The sequence below is a fragment of the Loxodonta africana genome, chromosome 2 (assembly GCF_030014295.1).
Source record: "Loxodonta africana isolate mLoxAfr1 chromosome 2, mLoxAfr1.hap2, whole genome shotgun sequence".
In the NCBI taxonomy this organism is placed as follows: Eukaryota; Metazoa; Chordata; class Mammalia; order Proboscidea; family Elephantidae; genus Loxodonta; species Loxodonta africana.
The window spans coordinates 41401965-41425458 of NC_087343.1; the positions used below are offsets into that span (position 1 = coordinate 41401965).

The 23494-nt window shown below is 38.1% G+C and overlaps 1 protein-coding gene across 2 annotated transcripts in view; it reads right to left on the reverse strand.

Annotated features, from left to right (window-relative positions):
• RANBP3L (RAN binding protein 3 like) overlaps nucleotides 1–23494 on the reverse strand; it is an 83194-nt gene that overhangs the window by 33558 nt on the left and 26142 nt on the right. Inside the window, exons 2-7 of one of the 2 annotated variants that reach the window (XM_064271312.1) lie at nucleotides 5965–6023; nucleotides 4386–4425; nucleotides 3793–3870; nucleotides 2894–2968; nucleotides 920–991; nucleotides 418–575 (exon numbers count right to left, since the gene is read on the reverse strand). In XM_064271312.1, the coding sequence (XP_064127382.1) occupies nucleotides 418–575; nucleotides 920–991; nucleotides 2894–2968; nucleotides 3793–3870; nucleotides 4386–4425; nucleotides 5965–6023 (482 nt within the window). The remainder of the gene's footprint in view (nucleotides 1–417; nucleotides 576–919; nucleotides 992–2893; nucleotides 2969–3792; nucleotides 3871–4385; nucleotides 4426–5964; nucleotides 6024–23494) is intronic. The other variant, XM_064271309.1, reaches the window with a different exon arrangement.

A 23494-nucleotide genomic window follows, 5' to 3' on the forward strand; every position in this document is an offset into this window, starting at 1 on the left:
AGGTCAGAGAAAAAGAGGAAAAGCCTTGACAAAATGGACTGACACAGTGGCTGCAACAATGGTCTCAAACATAGCAACGATTGTGAACAAGGTGCAGTGTTTTGTTCTGTTGTACACAGGGTTGCTATGCATCAGAATAAACTTGATGGTGCCTCACAACAAGAACAGATAGTTCCTTGCTCCTGTTATCCACGAAGATGGGCATAGAGTAAATCCCTGTTGTGACCTAAACTGGCAAAGCCATACTATGAAGTTGACCATTTAGGGATGCAGAAAATTGCCATCCCATTTTTTGGCTCTTGACTTCCAGCTCCTGCCCACTCCATTGCGCCTCCTATTCTCACACGGGATAATTCTGGAATGTGGGCCTCACAACAACCTAGGAGAAGGAGGATGGAGGATTAAGGTACTCCTTACCATAGGGGTTTTTCTTTCCTTATTGCTTGTTTTTTCTTTAATCTTGCAGGATTCCAATGCATTGTGCCCAAATGTTTTGCTTACTTTTCCACACTTTTGAACTTGAGGTGGCTGCAAAATAGCAGGTCTTAGAACATGTTCGGTATGTTTCACAGGCCCTTAAAAGAACAGCATAAAAGGGTCAATATATTTTTAGTGAAATACTTCTTCCTCCCTTTTTGTCTTACATAATGCTTGTTTTCTAAAGTAATGATTAAATGAGGGGCTGATATAACTAGTCAAAGTCAAAATAGCCAGTGCATTGCCTACTCCTTACTCCCCACCTCGCTTTTACCCAATAACTGTTCATTTTGACCATGGGCTCAGGATTACCAAGTGTATTCCTTCATGATTGGTCACTCTGCTTACCCTCATACCCTCAACACTCATTCACAAACAGATTCAAATGTAGAAGTAAAATACAAAATTTTTGACATTGTTGTAATAGAAAGAAGCTACATACCTCCTTTTGTATTGTTCATATCGACCTTCTTTTGCACAAGAGTTGGTGACATAAAAACATTGTTTTTATTCACTGTAAGAAAAAAACGTTTAAACAATTTTACACCCATTAGAGTGTCAGTTTCTGTATGGGGTTTGACTGTCTTGTATGAGCTCACCAGTAGGTGTCGCTGTTGGAACTAGCAGTGAGCATTACAGCTGCTAAAACCAAAAACCCTTGCTGTCAATTCTGACTCACGTGGCTCTGCTAAAAATGCGTGATTACCGCAGGAGTTTTGCTCCATAGTTCTCACAAGTGACATTAGATCGCTAACAGAAAATTCAGTAGGCTTTAGAGTCATGAAATAATGTACCGAAAGAAATTCTACGGATTATGAACACGAACTGATAATGAACCCTCTGTGTTTCCTGTAGAATGCTACGAAACTTAACAAATTCTGCCCCCGCCTCCGCCTTCATAAGTATACCTGAAGACGAGGGTTATGCAAGGTTATTTTTCTATGACATGTGTGGGTGGGATATGACTGTGGTGGTGGCTGAAAGTATAGGATTTCTATATATTTCAAAGGGATTGCCTTTAGATTGCAAATTGCAGAAATAGCTACCTTTGGGTTTTTGATTAAGAAGCCTGGGTGGTGCAGTGTTTAAGTACTCGGCTGCTAAAGGAAAGGTGGGCGGTTCGAACCCACTAGCTGCTCCACTGAACGTCGCAGACGGCTGCCACTTGCTTCCATAAAAGGCAGCCTTGCAAACCTTATGGGGCAGTTTATACTCTGTCCTGTAGGGTTGCTATGAGTCGGAATCGACTGGACAGCAATGGGTTTGGTTTTCTGGTTTGGGCATTGGTTAATAGAAATGAGAAAAGACGAATTCCTTCTTCAAAGTATAATACATTCGTAAATATTGAGGTATAATTGCTTCTCTAACAAATGGTTTTTATCGTTACTATCAAAAGCCAACAGTGAATGGGCCATACCAAGTTGTACTATTTTTCTCCTCTCCAGCACCACCAATATTCTGCATAGCATGGATTGGACTAGTGCTTACTGATATCAATGTTCCCTTATTTGTTCTTTCCCGGTTTTTTTTTTTTTTTTTCCTTTGCAGGGGGAATCTGATTCTTGAAAATTAAAACGAATTGGAGTTAAAGCCATCCCCTTGCTTTATGCACAAATGCAGTAAGACAGACCGCCTTGGCCTCTGGATTAGGACCCCTATCCCTCTTAGTGTCTGTAACTTGTGTTGAGCAGGAGGGTGGCTTTTCTCTGTCTGAAAGGAGCTTGGCACACTATTACTCAGTCACGCTTGGAATTGTTAATAAGAATATAGATTTGTTAGTTTAGAAATTAATGTAGTTTTGGGTAGAAGGGGGTGAGTTAAAAGGAAGTGAATAGTTTGTGTTTTTTATTTATTAGTGGTAAGACCAACTTGTGTGGTGTATATTATTAAGGAAAGGTTCATCAGAAACAAAAACACACAAGAATACAAATCATAATTTAAATGTGGAGAAAGTTCCAACCATTGCAAATATTTTATTATGATAAAAATAATTTTACTTAGCAAAGCCTTAAAAATTTCAAATAAAAAGAAGTAATGTTTTAATTAGTGAAAAGTTCAAATGGAATCATGTTTTAAACTTTAGGATAGGAACCCAAAACAAACTTTAGAATAAGAATTTAAACAATTGTTGCTTCTTTTCTAGGGCTATACTGTATAAAATATAATCATAAATATGAAGTCCTAGAAAACATCACCATGTTCAAGCTTTCTACCAAAATTAAACATGCATACTATCTGGATTTGGGGGGTTAGAATTCATAAAGTATTATTCCATGAATACTTGTGAAGCCTCTATTTGATTTGTCACTAAAATGTCAGCATTTTCTGGTAGCTGAGAATGAAAATTCATCATAAATGAGAATGGATCTTGAAAAGTCAGAGTATCAGGCTTGGGGTTCTAGAAGCTCTTTATTACCTGGCCCAGAAGGGGGGAAGGTGGGGTGGTCAGCGAAGGATGCTGATCTCATTCTCTTGTGGGACAAGGGTGACTCTGAAAGCAGATTGAAAACGAAAGTCAATAGGGAAGTGGGTTTTTTTGTTTGTTTTGATTTGGATTTTTGCTGTTTTATAAAATTTTCTATATCACTGAGTTATAAAAAATTTTGGTTTATTTTTATCAGTGGAAAAAATGCAGTATGCCTCTAGTTAGGATTATAAATTCATTCCCATTTAATTCAGTATTTCACGAGTACTCACATGTGCAAGACACTGTATCAGGAATAAAGATGACCTCAAGAAACTTACAGTGGAAGAGACAGACATATACATCAACAGCTATATTACAAGGCAAAGGGCAATATGACCTATCATAAAAATAATCACCAGAGTGCTTTGGGGGTAGAAGAGAGGCAAGCTAAATTACTGATTTACTCAGAATATGATGTGTGATAAAGTTCTTAGAATAACTCGTCATTTTAAAGGGCAGGCATCCATTTATTTAAGCAGATGTTGACTTTAAAAATATCATTTCCCCCTAATTACAGAGTGTATACATGCTCAATGCAGAATCTTGGAAAACACAGCAAAATACAAGGGGTGGGGGGAGATTACTTGTAATCTCATTACCTAAGATTACCACTATTAATATCTTGATCTATGGCCATCTAGTCTTTTTTTTGAAACTGATAAATTGAAATTTTAAAGTCACTCACTGTACAGTCCATTTTATAGCCTGCAATTTGCACATAACAATATATTATAAAAAACAATCCAATGGGTAGCCTTTAAATATTTCCCTTTTGAAAAGTTTCTTAGTAATTTCACGCTCACAGTAAACATTAGCACTGATCAGTCAACAGTTAAGACTACACCTACCTCCTTGGGACTGAGAATCTGTAGTAGAGATAGTAAAAGACGAAGATAGTACACACTTTCTTGAAAAACCATTAAGTTCTACAAGAAATTCAACATGTAGGGCAAAACTGCTTACAATGACACACTATCCTTTTCCCATGATATGGAAGGATATATAGAGTTTCCTTTTGTCTACCGAGAAAATCACTTGATAACATATTAACTACCGATGCATAAATTTTAAACATTGGGATTAACGTCTTGGTGACTATAAACCAATAGGCATATCATAGTATGTAGTATGAAACAATTAAAAAGGAGGAGATTCAGCAGGAAATTGCATATTAATTCTGAGTTTCTAAGGAGAAGATTTTTGGTGGGTTGCCTGAGGGTCAGGCAGTGCAGAATCACGGAATTTTAGTGTTAACATCCGTGTTCTCAGGTACCTGGCATGACATCTTCCAAAATAAAAGCCAGCCTACTTGCATGTTTAAAAACAAGGAAAACCATTAAGTGTTGGTTTCACAGCGTCTGTGTGCACATACCAAAATGCTTGTGTTTGCATATTTTCTTCTATAAAGATTGATTTTGACATACAGGATGTAAATCATTACCATGCTCTGCTGCTTTGTACAGGGTGTCTTCTGCAGGTCTCTGAAAGGAAACAAAACTGCCAGTTAGAGCCGACTGCTGTTTTGACATGAGATTTCTTTCCTGTCGCTTTATAACAGAATTCTCAGAAGCCAGGTCTATTCAGCCCAGCCTGGACAAAGCAGCTCACCTTTATTCAATCAGGCAGGTGATTCAAGAAAAAGCCAAGTCTACTATCGTGGTATTATATTTCAGTGATTAGAGAATCCTTGTGAGAAGAGCTGGTTTAAAATGCAAATTTTGAGGGGAGGACTCTCAGGCTGCTGAAGGGAATCTGCTTTTTTAGCAAGAGCTTGGAGATGATTCAAACCCTAGGTTGAGAAATCTAGGGTTTGAATGTTGAGTTTCTTTTCTAGAGTGAATTAGGAAACCCTGGTGGCGTAGTGGTTAAGTGCTACAGCTGCTAACCAACAGGTCAGCAGTTCAAATCAACCAGGTGCTCCTTGGAAACTCTATGGGGCAGTTCTACCCTGTCCTATAGGGTCGCTGAGTTGGAATCGACTCGATGGCAGTGGGTAGTGGTGGGTTAGAGTGAATTAATTGTATAAATAAGAATGATTAACAAAGAAATAATAGTTAAGCTAAAGCGAGAATGCTACTAATCTTATTGTGTGTCTTTCAAAGTAGATGATTTTACTGATTCTGAAAAAGCAGATAGGGACCTTAAGACCCCTTTTAAATCAAACATCTCAGTTGGGAACTTTTACTTTACACCCAGTTTTATGCTAGGTCAGTAGCAGGATCCATGAGGAGCTTCAGCCCTTCTAATCTCTTTCAAGTCGTCCTCTTTCCAAATCACCCCATATAAACATGTAATTTTAGTAAAACCAACATATTCTCCGTGGCTTCCAGACAAGGCTCCTGACTTCCCATGCCAGTCTGACTGTTGTCTCTGAATCCTTCTGGAGGCACCGCTCTGCTATGTGGTAAACAAGAACATACACGTATGCAGTAATGTCATCTTTTAGTACAGTTAGCTACTTGAAATACAATTTTCTTTGTTAAAGTAAATGTCACCCCTTTTTTTCTCCTTTTTCGAAATGGGTGACTGAGCGCTTGACAAAACTAATGCCATGATGAACCTGTAAGTTCTTCTTGCTCTGCCTGCCTCCTCTTTTGCATACCTCTGTTAATGACTTTGTTTTGGCCAAATGTTAATGACTTTGTTCTTTGTTTTAAACTGATGCGAATAACCTTTCGTTACACCCGACCACCTGTGGCCTATAACCCCCACAGGAAAATCACAGCCCAGGTATCTGATATAAATATCATTAGCGTGATTAAGAAATGTCTGGCAGGGACTACAAAGACACTTGTAACGCTTGTAAGATTCTATATAAGCTCTGATGTAAAATTGCTCTTTGGGACCCCATAGAGACAGCCTGTGTTGCTGCCGAGTCCCTGGTGATGTATACATCTCCTTTATAAACTTTCGCACTCTTTCGGACTTGGAGTATTTTTCATTGGCTCGACTGGTCCAGGGCACGGACCCTAATCAGGTAACAGTAAAGACAAACACAAGGAAAGGCAGTGCGATCTTACCTTAAAAGCTGGTTCTCTCTTTTCAAAAACAAATATTGGCTGAGCAATGACGGTTTTTTCTGTAAAAGAAAAAGAACAGACAAGAAATCAAAGTACACTCTGACATTTCTAACACCAACTGAAAATACTTGAATATATTTTTGTTTTGTGTGTTTCCCTGCCTTTGGATAAAATCTTAGCTATCTTACTTGGTTACTATAAATTCCATAATTTTAACAGTTAATTACAGAAACATGTACCATATTTTACACAAGTAACAGTTTTTTTTTAACAGGCACCTGATTTGGACTTTTGGCCTCCAGAACTGTGAGCAATTTAGTTGTGTGCTTTAAAGCCACCGATTGGTAGGATTTGTGTTACTGGGAAACATGACACCATCTAAACTCTTTCTATAGGCATTTTATGTTCTTGTCCTTCACTTTTACTCAAAACACTCATTCAACATTCCAGAAAGAATTCAGCTCAAACTTCATGCACATATGTAATACCTTTGTTTTGTTTTGTTATTTTTTAGGATTCCAAAGTGCTATAGTCATCAGTGTTAACAGTAAATATAAACCTCTTTCCCCCTTTTTTTTTTCTCTTTTTTTTAACTGTGCTTTAAGTGAAAGTTTACAATTCAAGTCAGTTTCTCATACAAAAACTTTCACACACATTGTTATGTGACCCTAGTTGCTCTCCCTGTAATGTGACAGCACACTCCTCCTCTCTACCCTGTACTTCCCGTGTCCATTCATCCAGCTCTGTCTCCCTTTGCCTTCTCATCTCGCCTCCGGACAGAAGCTGCCCACATAGTCTCACGTGTCTACTTGAGCTAAGAAGCACACTCCTCGTCAGTATCATTTTCTGTTTTATAGTCCAGTCTAATCTTTGTCTGAAGAGTTGACTTCGGAAATGGTTTTAGCTGGGCTAACAGACAGTCTGAAGGCCATGTCCTCTGGGGTCCCCTCTAGTCTCAGTCTGATCATTAAGTCTGGTCTTTTTACTAGAATTTGAGATTTGCATCTCGCTTTTCTCCTGCTCCATCAGGGATTCTCTGTTGTGTTCTCTGTCAGGGCAGTCATTGGTGGTAGCCAGGCACCATCTAGTTCTTCCAATCTCAGACGATGAAGTCTCTGGTTTATGTGGCCCTTTCTGTCTCTTGGGCTCTTATTTTCCTTGTGTCTTTGGTGTTCTTCATTCTCCTTTGCTCCAGGTGGGTTAAGACCAATTGATGCATCTTAGATCACTGCTTGCTCGCTTTTAAGACACCAGATGCCCCTCACCAAACTGGGATGCAGAATGTTTTCTTAATACACTTTGTTATGCCAATTGACTTAGATGTCCCCTGAAACCATGGTCCTCAGACCCCCCCCCCCCCCCAGCTACTCTGTCCTTCAAAGTGTTTGGTTATATTCAGGACACTTCTTAGCTTTTGGTTTAGTCCAGTTATGCTGGCTTCTCCCCTTATTTTAATATGTACCATTTCCTCCCAAAATATTGGGTAGGTTGTAAGGTCTTTTCCCTGTCCCTTATTTTATGTGTTTAACCAGCATGCAGCTTCTGACAAAAAACCTATTTCATTTAGGAAGGTAACTGGAAGATTTTGTTGAGTGCTTCTGGGAGATTAATCATCTCAGAGAAATGGTTTCAAAGGATCTACCAAGATAAAAGCAGATCAGGAAATGGGAGGAGAATACTGAGTGGGTGTGGGGTAAAGGACCTAGTTTTTGTCCCAAGTAAGGTGGACTTTGTTCTTGGCTCTGGAGAAATAACCCCTGGAGCAATTGGGGTGCCTTGGTCTGGGACTTTCAGGTCACACCTGAGGATCTGTGCTGGTGAGTAGGGACTGGACAGACCAGAAGAGACTCACCTGGGAGGCTGATATCAACAAGCTGCTGGAGGCATGATTTAACCCATTGTGCATCAATAAAAGCCTGGAGCCCTAAGGCTCAGAGAACTTCCTGTTTGATGAGAACTTCTGCTTTCGGAAGGGTAGAGTGTCCCTTAAGATATGAAAGCGTCACGTAGGGAACCCTCCCAGACCTTGCCTTACGTGTCTCCTTGTGTGTATTCTTTCTGGTTATAAATAAACCTGTAGTCATAAGTACCGTATATTCTCCATGAATTTTGTGAGTTGTTCCAGTGAATTATTGAACTCAAAAAGGCAACAGGAAGCAACATGTCAGAAAGTAAGGGTGTCATGTGGACTCCTGAGCTTGTAGCTGGCATCCTGAAGATGGTGGGAAACCAGCCCCAAATTTATGGCCAGCAGGTCAAAAGGTTGGAATGCTGTGTGGACTTCTCAAAATTGCAACTGGCATCTGTCTATTTGGCAGTTTGAAGGACAGTGTGAGCTAGGAAGTCGAGGGGTGGGGACAGTAGAAAAAGGGATTTCCCTACTGTTTAATGTTCATATTTATCTTGTTTTAGTTTGCAGTTCTTTGTTGTCATCTTTTGCCTGCTTTTTCAGAGTTCTTCTCACTCTGGTTCCCAATACTTTCCTTTATGCCCCTGTCTGCTTCGTGCTCTTTCACTTGTGTCTGGCCCTTTGACTGGTCAAAGCATGAATTTTGGAGCTTTGAAAAAATTACTCCAAGCCTCAGGTTTTCACTTGTATCTATACCCATATCTATTTCTCTCTGTATATATTTTTAAAAAGAATTGTTTTGAGAATTGAAGCAATGCTTTGCATGTGAGATCAACTAGTACAGCTTCCTCTTCAAACCTTTTTGGAGGAAAGCAGAATAGCTAGCTATCTGTATCTGTCATCTCCGTATATATATACACATCTATTTATTTATCAGCTTGTCAATCTATCGACCTATCTTCCTCAATGTACCAAACTACAGGTTGCATAGAAGATACTCAACAAAAGTTAGATTCCCTTCCCTCCTCCTCTCCAGTTCCATGTTATATGCAGTCACCTAGCCTACTCTATGTTAGCTCTATGGGAAAGGTTTCATTTTTCCTCAAAGATCTTTTTATTCATGCCTTACCCAATTCTTACCTCTATCTTCTCTTTTCTCCTTGTTGCTCTCCATTCTTATTTTATTTTAATATCAGGAAGTTTCTGAACTCAAATTGTGGCCCGTAGTCTTGGAGATCCTTGCTCCTCAAAGTGAGGTCTACGCAGACCAGCAGCACTGGCTGCGAGTTTGTTAGAAATGCAGAATCTCAGGCCTCAGCCCAGTCCTACTGAATCAGAATCTGCATTTTAACAAGATCCCCAGGTGATTTGCATGCTGCACACTAATGTTTAAGAAGTACACTAATGTTTGAGAATGGCACCTATAAAAAAAAAAAATTTTTTTTTTTTTTAGGTTTCTATAAATTGAGATCAAGCTGAGGAAAGTGTCAGTGGAGACTCTTGTACTGTGTCCAGGGTCAGTGACTAACCCTGAGGGAAGTTCTGAGTAACCTGGCAGTTAATGAGAAACTAATTACTATTCAAACCATATACTATGACTATTATGATTTAATGTAAAGTCAAGAGCCACTCTGAAGACTTAAAAAAAAAAAAAAAACAGTAGTAAGGATATTGAAATTAGTCATTCAAATATACTGCTTGAAGCAATCAAGAATTTCCCCATGAGGCAAAAGTTTGTTTTCTATTTTAAATATATGTCTGAAATCAGACTTGATTGTTGCTTTTTTCATGAAACAAAATTCTTTAGAAAATGTCACTGCTTGAGATTGTTAAATGTTAATTAAAATATTCATTTCTGCAAAGTAAAACTTTAGCCTGGAGACTTACTAAAAAAAAACCAAACCCATTGCTGTGGAGTTGATTCTGACTCATTGCAACTCTGTAGAACAGCCCTATAAGTGTTTTCAAGGAGCAGCTAATGGATTAAAACTGCTGACATTTTGGTTAATAGCCATAGCACTTAACCAAAGTTCTATGATTCTCTAAAAAGAGTTTGAAACTTTTGAAGTCTCAACTGTAAAAAATGATACCTTCTGTAGAAAAGATAAATCATAGCAGACATCCTCAATCTCTGGAACCAAGCCCCGGGAACCAAAGACATAGAGGGTCTGAATCATAATCTTGATTTTTTTTAAAAGACCAAACAAACAAAAAAACATAGCTATATTAAAACTTTCCAATACAGTCTTAAGGAAGGACAAGTTATGGCCCCAAAGGAAAAGGAATCTGTACAAATCATGAAGGAACCAGAAGCATTCAAAAGGAATGAAATAAGCAACAGATTACTCACCAAAATATAGAGTACATCTTTAAAGAAGGAAGTGTTAAGGCCACAGAGTGACATCATTAACTGTGATGGGGCACTCTTGGTTCTCTTTTGAGTCCTTTGCACTAGCTTGAAGGTATAGGACCCCAGAGGTAAACAGAGACATTACTGGGGCAGTTTACACGGAATGTTTCCAAGCTGACCCACAAAGTACCAGTTCAACTTGAGACACAAGATAAATGGATACTGTTGGAATGATTTCAGCCCGGTGAACCCTCCTGAACTTATAACCAACATTGAGTACTATAAATAAAAGGTGGTCCCCCAGCTGGAAGACTAGTTGTAAGAAATACAGCAGTATATGCAGTAAAAGTGGGAAACCCCTCATCTCCTTCAATCAAATTCTGAAATTTTTGAACTGGTTTAAATTTTCATTGGAAATGAAGTTATAAACTTCCAACTTTAAGAAATCCAGCATTCCTTAGTTTAGATTTATTTACGAGAAGCAAGCACTAGAGAAAAGAATCAACATTAGAACAAAACAAAGAAAGTTATTTCTCTTTTCATCAATGCCAAGCTGTTAAAGAGAACACTCATTTTTAGAATCAGTATCGTTTCTGAATAGGAAATTAGAGAAGATAGGAAAACTTTCTCTCAATCCCACTGAATATAATCATCACTACCTAAAGTTTGTCTAATCCATCCCATTTTCTGAACACATCTGCTTCTCATGCTGATAATCTTCAAGGGACACAGTGATTCTAGACTTTTCCTTCCACTGGTTTGCACTGTTCTAGATGTAGACACAAACCAATTTTGAAAAACCAAGGTATAGAGATAAAAAGTATCTAATAAGAGCAAGAAGCAAGAAGAATTAGAAGTTGTGTCAAGCATAGATAGACCTCGCTACCCTTCTGGAAGTAGGACCAAAATGCTAGAATTCATTCCTAGCACTGAATGTCTATGTTGAAAACCCTCACCCCAACCTGAATTCCAAACTGTGATGCTTAGTTTATAATTCAGTTATTTGTGATAATGGGCTGTAGCCACTGATTTAATTTCATTTGTGTTTTAGAACCTTGAGATTTGCAGCATTAATAATTTAAGTGAAGAAAAATTCTTCCCATATCTTAAGTCATTTACTCGACTAATACCTATATAAATAGAACAGGGCACAGATTCGCAAAACAGTGAGTTTTAATTACCTCAGTTAGTAGAGATCATCAGGCAAAATCACCCTGTCGATCAAATACAGTGATTACTGAAGAAACTGACTTTATTTTTAAAGGTGTTCTGTAATTGATCCCAAAAAACATGGTCATCATGTACCGTGTACTTTATATGTGGGAATGATCATTGGCTGGAATGACTTCAGGAGGATCTTCTTTGTTTTCCAACAGATCTTTTACAGTAAACATCACAGTATAGTCCATTAAATTTTACTAGTGTTTCAGTGTCAAGACATTACTTTTTGAATTAATTCTCTATTTCTTCTTAAAGACTGTGGTTACCATATGAAAGCATATCATGACTAATCTTTACCCTTTTGCCTTTTGAAATATTTAACTTAATATATACTAAAGAAGTAATATTTTAAAGAGTTAGGACTCATTGATTTCATACAGTGCTTCTTTTATGCACTGGCATAACATGGAAACTTATGTTTGCACTGTACTTGATCAATTATAAAGCCTATTTAAATATATTAATATTAGGTGAATCAATGAATGATTACCAGAAGCTAGAATGCATGGTTTTAAACATCTAAAATCTGGAGAAAATTAGACCTGGATTTAAAGTCCATCTCCTCAATTTACTAACCATGTGATTTAGGGCAGGTCATTTGCCTCTCTGAGGCTGGGTTTCCTCATCTATAAAATGAGGATCAGAAGGCCTACATCACAGAGTTGCTGTAAGGATTAAGCAAGGCAATGCATTTTATTTACACTTAGCAGAGTGTCAGACATCTTTAAGAAATGTTCATAAGCTGCAGCTCTTATTACATTATACAGTCCTCAAGGAGTATGTTATTAAACCTTTTTTTTGTCCCATTATTATTAGTTAATTGTGTTTTAGGTGAAAGCTTACAGTACAAATTAGTTTCCCATTCAAAAATGTGTACACAAATCTTTTTTGTGACATTGGTTGCAATCCTCCCAAAGTGTCAGCACTCTCCCTCTTTTCCTTTACTCTCCGGGTTCCCCTTGTCTGTTCGTCCAGGTTTCCTGTCCCTTCCTGCCTTCTCATCTTTGCTTTTGGGCTGGTGTTTCCCATTAGGTCTCCTATACTTGATCGAACTAAGAAGCACATTCCTCATGTGTGTTATTGTTTGTTTTATAGGCCTGTCTACTCTTTGGCTGAAAGATGGACTTTGGGAGTGGTTTCAGTTCTGAGTTGGAAGGGTGTTCAGGGGCCATAGTCTTGGGGGTCCACCCAGTATCTGTAACCCCTTTTAAGGACGAGATCTAAGGTTTTAAAATTATAGGATGTACCCAAGATCACACAGCTAGTGCATAGCAGATCTGGGACTAAAACAAGTAGAATGTGACATCAAATCTCATGCTTTTTCCTAAAAGGAAGGCTGCCTCCTGGTTTTCATTGTGAGTTAAGGCTTTCATTGTGAGTTAAATGGCTATTTTACAGCTTCTTTTCTGAGCATGTTATGCAATCGACTGTGGACTACGGTGGCTCTCTCCTGCTTCCAAAGTTCTGTACGAACCTGGTTGAGATGTGATCCTGTACTGCATGAGTCTTCCTATACTTATGTTTCACCATCTGCAAGATGCTAACATTCGCTTATTCTCGCGTTTTATCAGTTCGTTTTCTGACTCTAAAGAGGGTTGTTCCAGAATGTCTGCAGGCAAATGGCATGGGGATTCTAGCAATTTAAAATCTGCATGTCAATATTTATTTTCAGCCACTGGCAAAAATAACTTGGGAGACTATGTTAACTTTTGCCAGAGTATACCCATTTCTTCATAATTTGAAGGAATTATTTTGTCTATAAATAAAGCTATTTTGTGCTTTTGTTATGAGGTTGCTTGCAATCTTTGATTACTTGAATAAATTTATGAACCATGAATGTGGAACATCTGGATTGATAATGCCAGAAAGAGCTGCTTACTCTTTCTCTACACTATGCCCTCATTTATGTCTATGGGGTAATAGAGATGCAAAACGTGTCTTAGGATTTACTTGGTCAACCTGGTAGCATTTGGAAATACATATTTCATTTGATAACATTTGTAAATCACACATTTCCCCCTCAGAATAACTTGAGTGTGAAAATGCTTCCATATGTTAGAGATGGGTCTCTCCATTTTGCTGAGGGAAGGGGAATAGAAATATAGTCAAGATTTCATGGCATGGTGAAGATACATACTGAGCAGAGAATTGTACACATTTAAAATGGTATCTTCTTAAAGTTAATTTTAATTCTCCAGTAGTGTTTTCTTTACTGCTAAAATTAATGAAGCAATTTTGCTACAAAATATCGTATTAATAAGAATTAAATCACTATTCACAAAGACAATAAGTCAATACAGCTGGTATACAGCTTCATATACTGGATTCAGATAAATCTAAATTCTTCCTCTTCAATAAAGAAGCACACAATTTTTTAAATTCCTTCATGGATTCCAAGGACACAAAGTCAATGGAGAAGTTTGGTTGCAACTTATTCCAATTCCAAAACACTTTGCCTTAAACTTACTCCTCTTTGTACTGAGGCTTTGAGCAAGCAGAAAAAAACAAAAAAAACAAAAAACCTCCTTGTTTTCCCACTTCCACAGGAATAAATGGATGTTATTTCACTGAGAACAAGTTCTTTGAGACCTAGTCAGGAAGAAAGGAGCCAAGCTGCCAACCAAAGAGTTGACAAGACCAGACGGCCTGGGGCTCATTCTCCTCTTGGGAACATGCAGACACTCCAAGTGGCCACTATTCATCTTTACCTTGCATTCAAGGACTGAACTGCCCTGCTAACCTGCACGGCACAGAAATGGAGTAGGAACAATCTGCACCAATGGTTCAGCAGAGACATCTTATTGCACTGCATTTGAACTACTTTGGGAGAAGGAAAGACCAGGTAGCAATTGGTAAACCTTACCAGGAACATTTTGTTCATTGTGCTAAAGAAAATTACAAGAGAAAAACCTTAACTTTTAAAATTTATATAACTGGGAAAATTGAAAACAATCCTCCAAATTTAGCCATTTTTCCTTCCTTCAAGATTTCATCTCCCTTACACCCCATACATAGTTCCCTCCCTCTGCTGTGCCCATTTCTACTTCTTTCCCTTATGTACTCATTTGTTTCTCTACATGCTTAATATTAGGATTATCATGTTGTTGTTGTTGTTAGGTGCTGTCAAGTCAGCTCCAATTCACAGTGACCCTATATATAACAGAATGAAACACTGCGCGGACCTGTGCCATCCTCATAACTGTTGTTATGCTTGAGCCCATTGTTGCAGCCACTGTGTCAGTCCGTCTCATTGAGGGTCTTCCTCTTTTTCACTGACCCTCTACTTTACCAAGCATGTTGTCCTTCTCCAGGGACTGATCCCTCCTGATAACACGTCCAAAGTATGTGAGATGAAGTCTTAACATCTTTGCTTCTAAGGGGCATTCTGGCTGTACTTTTCCCAAGACAGATTTGGTTGTTCTTTTGGCAGTTCATGATATATTCAACATTCCTCACCAACAGCATAACTCAAAGGTGTCGATTCTTCTTCAGTCTTCCTTGTTCATTGTCCAGCTGGGATTATTATTATTATCATATACCAGGTAAATACTCTTTTCATGAGCGTTTTTTAAGAGATAAACTCAAGTTTAAATTTGATAAACTCAAGTTTATCTCTTAATTTTTTCTGCCTCTTTTAGGTATGTTTTTAATTATGATGGCCCTTATATAGTTCTTATGGAAATAATGATGTAGATAAATGTGTAATCCCAGCTCTTTGCACTAACCACTAACTTTGAGCAGGTCACTCCTGTCCTCTGATTTCAATTTTTTAACATGTAAAATTAGTTAGACTAAGTGTTCTTTGAAGCTTTAACATTGTAGGATTTCTGAATATTAATCACTTAAGTAAAATGTTCAGGAAAATAAGTATTAATTGCTTTAGTAAACATTGATTGCTTGCTATGAGCAAAGTAATAGACAATGGCAATATAGTGAGTTTAAGGCTTAAAATGTGAGAAGTGTTCATAAAGATAGAAGTTTGGCACAATTATTATGGTGTTTTTGAAGATTTTGTTCCTATATCTTTATTTTTTTTTCTCATCTTTAAATTTTCAGATAGGGTTGTTTTGTACAAGTCCCTCTAAACCTGTATTGCTTCACCTCACTATCAAAACAATCACTCCCTGATTAATTTTAGCTCACTAAGTTTTCAAAAAGAAAAAATGATGACAAACACCAAAACTTTAATTCATATTTGAGAACAAAGTTTCTTATAACAAAGTTGGTCTTGTTAAACAAACCTCATAACCTGTAACACTGATATGTGTCTTACCTATGATCAGCTATATAAAAATTAACACACACAAAACCCTTTAACCTGCAAATTCACCTCTCTTTAGACAACTAAAGTTGAAGACAGCCAACTCCAGACCAAAATGTTCCACTAGCAATATTCACAGCCTTTTTCCTTAATTTACTCTTATCTATCTCAATGGAAAAATTTCTCTTTTTTGTGAATTATCTCCTTTTACTAGAACAAGAAAGGACTTGATATTGAGTATTTACACTATTCATTTCACAGATCTGAAATTTGTTTTTTTCAGTTTAGATGGAGCTCTACTCCAGAGGGACGATGAAGTTATTGAGCTGTACTTGCTGGAATTTTGAAAGTTTCTCTGAATCTGCTGAGATGAGGAATTTATATCTCAGTAACACTGGGTTCTTTTAGGACCTGAAGCCCATCCTGCCATGATAATAAAAAAAAAAATAGAGACCACATTTATAGCCTCTTCTCTATCCCTCCAGTTTGGGTATGTAGGTCAGGTCCCTTCTCCTCAGTTCCAATTTTAACCCCTCTCCTCCTTCTGGCTCAACTCACAGAAGCATGTTTTATGTTCTTTTAATGTTGCTTTAGTTAGTGTCAAAAGATAACCGCAGACTGTCATCCCTGGTTACAAGTCTAGATCTTATTCCTATGACTTTTTGCTTGTTTATTGCCATCCACAGGGGGTGAGGTATATGATTTTTTGGGCAGAAGAAATACTGAATGGACATGTTTACTGAGCTTTATATTATGATAGACTTGCTAACAGACTCCATGAAAAAGCAGCTCATTTGTGAAACTTACTTTGTCTAACTGTTGATTAAAAATTCAAGTAAATTAATGATTTAATGTAATAGTTGAGCCAGTATTTTAAATGGAGCCCCCTGTTTAAATAACAAAGTGAACTGTAATAATGACTATTATTTATCCCCTTTTGGTGTGTTGGGATACTGCTTGTTTTCCTTATCTAAAACCCAAACCATCTCTCCAAGACCATATCAGCACAGTTCCAGAAATGGTGCACTGCTATCTTTCACGTTTCACGCAGTGTACAAGATAAGGGCTGTGTGGTTTATTTATAGATTAAGCTAAATACAAACTGTTGACATAGCCAGCAAGCCGCTTGCTCTGGGCGATGGGTTTGCACTGATATATCTCCATTTTCTCACCTGTTTCTTTTAGATTCATATACACCCTTTTGGGGAACACCTGGATGTGGTTAAGTAATTCGTATAGAAATTAACTTGTGACTTCAATAACACCACATTTTAAACAACTGAACCACAAATTGAGTTCAAGGGCCATCACTCAGGTCCTTCACAAGTACACAGCTGAACATCTATTTCGTGCCAGTGTAAGAGGCAGTGAGCAAGGTTAAAACACAGGCTCAAGAGTCACAGTTCTTGGGTTCAAATCTTGGTTCCACCTCCCCAGCTATGAGGTCTTGGCGATACCTATCTCATGAGGCTTTCATAACGAAGTGAGCTAATACATGAAAAGTGCTTCAAACAGTGTTTGGCATATGACAAACACTCCATAAATGTGATTAGTTTATAAGTGACATGTTAGCACTCTGGTGTGGTCCAGAGTGTAACAGTTTTCCATTCCCAAAGACCTTGTATAACACAGTTCAGGAGACAACATCAACTTGAATGAAGTAATATGGACAAATCATAGAATCGCAGTTTTGAAAGGGATCTTCTAGGCCCCTTAGTGGGACTTTCCATCTAAGTTTTTAAGAGCATCCTCAATAGATGGCCTTCCATAGCATGGGAGATCTGTCAGGGTTAAATGTATGTTGTCGCCAGAGCTTACTAACTTGTGTACAGAGCACACTGAGTGTGGGCTGCATGTGTGCCAAGATCTTAGTCCTTCATCCCGCAGGATCAGCCTCCTGTTTACCCCAATGTGTTGTATGCATTTTTATCATTTTTTGTGCATGCCTTCTTGTAAAAAAAATGTGGGAAGCATTCCTTCCTGTTATGATAGATGTAATTGGCTTTAGAAACACCAGCAAAAGCAGCAGCATTTGGATGTGAATGTTAGATTACATAATACTATTTTACAAGTGTTCATCGCCCTAATGCGGAATTTGCACCCCAGGGGTGGTCACCAGTATGTTGCTGTTGTTAGGTGCTGTCTAATTGGTTCCAACTCATAGTGAACCTATGTACAACAGAACATATGTACAACAGCCTGGTCCTGTGCCATCCTCACAATCGTTGCTATGTTTGAGCCCATCGTTACAGCCACTATGTCTACCCATCTCGTTGAAGGTCTTCTTTTTCTATGACCCTCTTTTTACCAAGCATGATGTCCTTCTCCAGAGACTGGTCCCTCCTGATAACATGTCCAAAGTATGTGAGACAAAGTCTTGTTACCGTTGCTTCTAAAGAGCATTTTGGTAGTACTTCTTCCAAGACAGATTTATTCACTCTTCTGGCAGGCCATGGTATATTCAATATTCACTAGCATACTAATCAGGAATATCACAACTCAGTGGCCTCTCATTAAAAGGTCTTCAGCTTTCCATCTCAATCAATATCAGAGGTTGTTGGTCCAGTTGTGAGGATTTTTTTTTTTCTTTATGTTGAGGTATAATCCATACTGAAGGCTGTGGTCTTTGATCTTCATCAGCAATAAATGCCAGAAATAAATTTTCATTGGTGAAATTAGTGGCATTCAAGACTCTTTTATTGCCCAAAATACTTCAGGGATACCTCCTATCTTACATTAACCAGACAGAAGAATCTGGCAAAGCCTATAGCCTGTGCCTTTAGGTATGGTGCCAGATACTTGATACCAAAGGGTCCAGTTTCCATTACTGTTGTTGTTATTGTTGTTAGGTGCTATTGGTTCCATTCTGACTTATAGTGACCTATATACAACAGAATGAAACACCGCCCAGTCCTGTACCATCCTCACAATTGTTGCTATGCTTAAGCCCATTGTTGCAGCCACTGTGTCAATTCATCTCATTGACTGTTTCCTCTTTTTCGCTGACCCTCTGCTTTACCAAGCATCATGTCCTTCTCTAAGGACTGATCCCTCCTGAAAACATGTCCAAATTATCTCAGATACAGTCTCGCCATCCTTGCTTCTAAGGAGCACTCTAGCAGTACTTCTTCCAAGACAGATTTGTTCTTTTGGCAGTCCATGGTATATTCAATATTCTTCTCCAACACCATAATTCAAAGGCATCAATTCTTCTGTGGTTTTCCTTATTCATCGTCCAGCTTTCATATGCATATGAGACAATTTAAAACACCACGGGTTGGGTCAGGCACACCACAGTCCTTAAAGTGACATTTTTGTTTTTTAACACTTTAAAGAGGTCTTTTTCAGCAGATTTACCCAATGCAATGCATCTTTTGATTTCTTGACTGCCGAGTCCATGGGTGTTGATCGTGGATCCAAGTAAAATGAAATCCTTGACAACTTCAATATTTTCTCCATTTATCATGATGTTGCTTATTGGTCCAGTTGTGAGGATTTTTGTTTTCTTTATGTTGAGGTGTAATCCATACTGAAGGCTGTCATCTTTGATTTTCATCAGCAAGTATTTCAAGTCCTCTTCACTTTCAGCAAGCAAAGTTGTGTTATCTGCATAATACAGGTTGTCAGGGGGTCTCCCTCCAATCCTGATGCTCCATTCTTTACAGAGTCCAGCTTCTCAGATGATTTGCTCAGCATATAGATTGAATAAGTGTGGTGAAAGTATTCAACCCCGACACACATCTTTTCTGACTTTAAACCACACTATATCCCCTTGTTCTGTTCGAATGACTGCCTCTTAACCTATGTACAGATTCCTCATGAGCACAACTGAGGGCTCTGGAGTTCCCATTCTTCACAATGTTATCCATAATTTGTTATGGTCCACACAGTCAAGTGTCTTTGCATAGTCAATAAAACACAGGTAAACATCTTTCTGGTATTCTCTGCTTTCAGGCACCATCCATCTGGCATCAGCAATGATGTCCCTTGTTCCATGTCTTCTTCTGAATCTGGCTTGAATTTCTGGCAGTTGCCTGTCGATATACTGCTGCAGCTACTTTTGAATGATCTTCAGCAAAATTTTACTAGCATGTGATATTAATGATATTGCTCAATAATTTCCACATTAGGTTGGATCACCTTTCTTGGGAATAGACATAAATATGGATCTCTTCCAGTCAGCTGGCCAGGTAGCTGTCTTCCAAATTTCTTGGCATAGACAAGAGAGTACTTCCAGCGCTGCAACCATTTGTTGAAACATTTCAGCTGGTATTCTGTCAATTCCTGGAAACTTGTTTTTCGCCTATGCCTTCAGTGCAGCTTGGACTTCTTCCTTCAGTACCATTGGTTCCTGCTCATACAGTACCTCTCGAAATGGTTGAATGTCGACCAATTCTTTTGGTGTAGCGACTCTGTGTATTCCTTCCATCATCTTTTGATGCTTCCTGCATCGTTTAATATTTCCCCCATAGAACCCTTCAGTATTGCAACTCAAGGCTTGAATTTTTTCTTCAGTTCTTTCAGCTTGAGAAATGCAGAGTGTTCTTCCCTTTTGTTTTTCCATCTCCAGGTCTTTGCACATGTCATTATTATGCTTTATTTTGTCTTCTTGAGTCACCCTTTGAAATCTTCTGTTCGGCTCTTTTACTTCATCATTTCTTCCTTTTGCTTTAGCTAATTGACATTTTAGATGAAGTTTCAGAGTCTTCTGACATTTATTTTGGTCTTTTCTTTCTTTCCTGTCTTTTTAATGACCCCTTTGTTTTTAAATGTATGATATGCTTGATGTCATTCCACAACTTGTCTGATCTTTGGTCATTAGTGTTCAATGCACCAAATCTATCCTTGAGATGGTCTCTAAATTTAAGTGGCATATACTCAAGGTTGTACTTTGGCTCTTGTCGACTTGTTCCTATTTTCTTTAGCTTCCATTAGTAGGCAGGAGAGTTCCTAGTTACTGGTTGACTATACAGAATACTGCCATTGAAATGTCGTTGTGTCTGAGGGAGGATTTTATGCAAGATGTGATCAGGTTACCTAAAGAACAGAGAGCTTAGAACATCATATGAACTGGTTTATGCTTGCTTGCTAATAAATGTTTATTTAATAAATATATGTCTGCATGAATGAATTTGTCCTAAGACCTAGTTTCCTTTTAACCTGGCAATCAGGAGCAGAACTGCCCCATAGGGTTTGCAAGGAGCAGCTGGTGGATTCGAACTGCCAATCTTTCATTAGCGGCCATAACTCTTAGCCACTGTGTCACCACGGCTGTAAGGTTGTAGAGGAATAGCTTACTTTTACCCTATCTCTAATGTTTTGGTGGCTAAAACTACATCCCAAAATGGATCTATAATTGTGCATGATCAGGTTGGTTTGTAACATTACCCATTTTACTCACAGTAAAATCCAAAGGACTTACCATGACTTATAAGACATTACACAATCCCCCTTCTTTCTCGCCTTCCCATCTCTTAACTAATGTTCTAACACTCATTTATGCTAACTCAGCCACATTGGTGTCTGACTGTTCCTCCAACACAGTGGTTCTCAAAGTGTGGCCTCCATAGCAGCAGCAACAACATCAACTGGGAATTTGTTAGAAATAAAAATTCTGAGGCACCGCCCCAAACCCATTGCCTTTGAGTAGATTCCGACTTATAACAAGTCTGTAGGACAGAGTAGCACTGCCCCATAGGGTTTCCAAGACTGCAGCCTTTACAGGAGCAGATTGCCACATCATTCTCCTGTGGAGTGGTTTGTGGGTTGGAACTGCCAATCTTTCAGTTAGCAGCTGAGCACTTAACCACTGCACCACCAGGATTCCTTGGCCCAACCCCAGACCTCTTGAATTAGAAACTTGGGATGGAGCCCAAGCAACTGTGTTTTAATAAGCCCCCTAGGTGACCCTACAAAACAAGAACAAAACCCGTTGTCATTAAGTCAATTCCAGCTTATAATGACCCTGTAGAACAAAGAAGAACTGCCCCATATGGTTTCCAAGGAATGCCTGGCAGATTCAAAATGCTGACCTTTTTGTTAGCAGCCATAGCTCTTGACCTCTACACCACCAGTGTTTTCAGTGACACTACAGGTGATGCTAAAGTTTGAGAACTACCGACCTAATTACACACTAATTCAAATGAATCAAAAACAACAGCAAGACAAATTTATGCCAAGTCTGAATTCTACAACTTAAAGTCTTTGTATTTATTCTTTACCTGTACTCTAATTCCCCAGATTTTGCATGACTCACTGCATCACCATTTTCAGGTCTTTGCTTAAATTTCATTTTATTGAGCCTATTTTTGACCACTCCTGTTTAAATGGAATCTCTATCCCCCTATGAAATTCTCTATTTTTCTTATTTTCAGTCATAGCTTTTATCACCATGCAGAAACCGTGGTAGCGTAGTGGTTAAGTGCTATGGCTGCTAACCAAAAGGTCAGCAGTTCGAATCCGCCAGGTGCTCCTTGGAAACCCTGTGGGGCAGTTCTACTCTGTCCTGTAGGGTTGCTATGAGTCAGAATTGAGCCGACAGCAGTGGGTTTGGTTTTTTTTTGGTATCACCATGTACACTATATCTTTTGATCATATTCTTTTGCCTGCCCTTTTCTGTCTCAGGAAATAAGCTCCACAAGGGCAAGATTTTTTGTCTCCTTTGCTCACTGCTGTATCCCTAGAGCCTAGAATAGTGACTAACCAGGGCAGGCACTTCATGAATATTTGGTTATATATATATAACCAAAATATATATATATATTTGAACATATACAAGTATTATAGATTTTGGAATATGTACAACTATTATACATTTTTAATATATGTAATTATAGCTTTTTAATATATGCAAATATGGATTTTAAAAATATATGTATATATATTCAAAAGAGAGGAAGAACAAGTGGTTGGGTGAGAAAAATTTTTATAAAGTAGTTCACTTGAGTTAGCTATTAAAGGATAAATCATGAGACAGTTGTAGCTTTAAAAGAAAAACACCAAATTCTGAAGAAAATGTGTAGAAATCATTGATTCTAAAGGATGCTCAATAATGAAAAGGCTGCTGTTAGAAAAAAAAGTACTGAGGTCTCACTGTAGCTAATAGATACTTATTTTCATTATGCCTCAGTTTATCCTGTGCTAATCTCATTGGTTTTACTAATTTTTTGTTACTATATTATTAATTTAGTAAATCAATGAGATTAGCACAACATAAACTGAGGCATAATGAAAATAAGTATCTATTAGCTAGGGTAAGGCCTTGGTAGAGAACATTTCAAGATCTATCCTGAAGTACAATGCTGTCCCATTTTTTAAAAAAATTGCCATTGAATTCATTCTGAAAGGATAATATCCATATACCTACAAAAAAGACCTGTTAATACGACTATTATTCAAATTTACACACCAACCACTAAGGTCAAAGGTGAAGTGGAAGATTTTTACCAGCTTCTACAATATGAAAATTGATTGAACATGCAATCAGCATGCATTGATAATTACTTGTCATTGGAATGCAAAAGTTGGAAACAAAGAAGGATCTGTAGTTGGAAAACATGGCCTTAGTGATAGAAACGATGACCGAGATCACATGATAGAATTTTGCAAGACCAACAACTTCTTCATTGCATATACCTTTTTCAACAACATAAATGACGACTATAGAAGTGGTCCTTGCCAGATGGAATACACAGGAATCAAATTGACTACATCTGTGGAAAGAGTAAGATGGAAAACCTCAATATTATCAGTCAGAACGAGGCTGGAGCCAAGTGCAGAGCAGACCATCAACTGCTCATATGCAAGCTCAAGTTGAAAATGAAGAAAATTAAAACAAGTCCATGAGAGC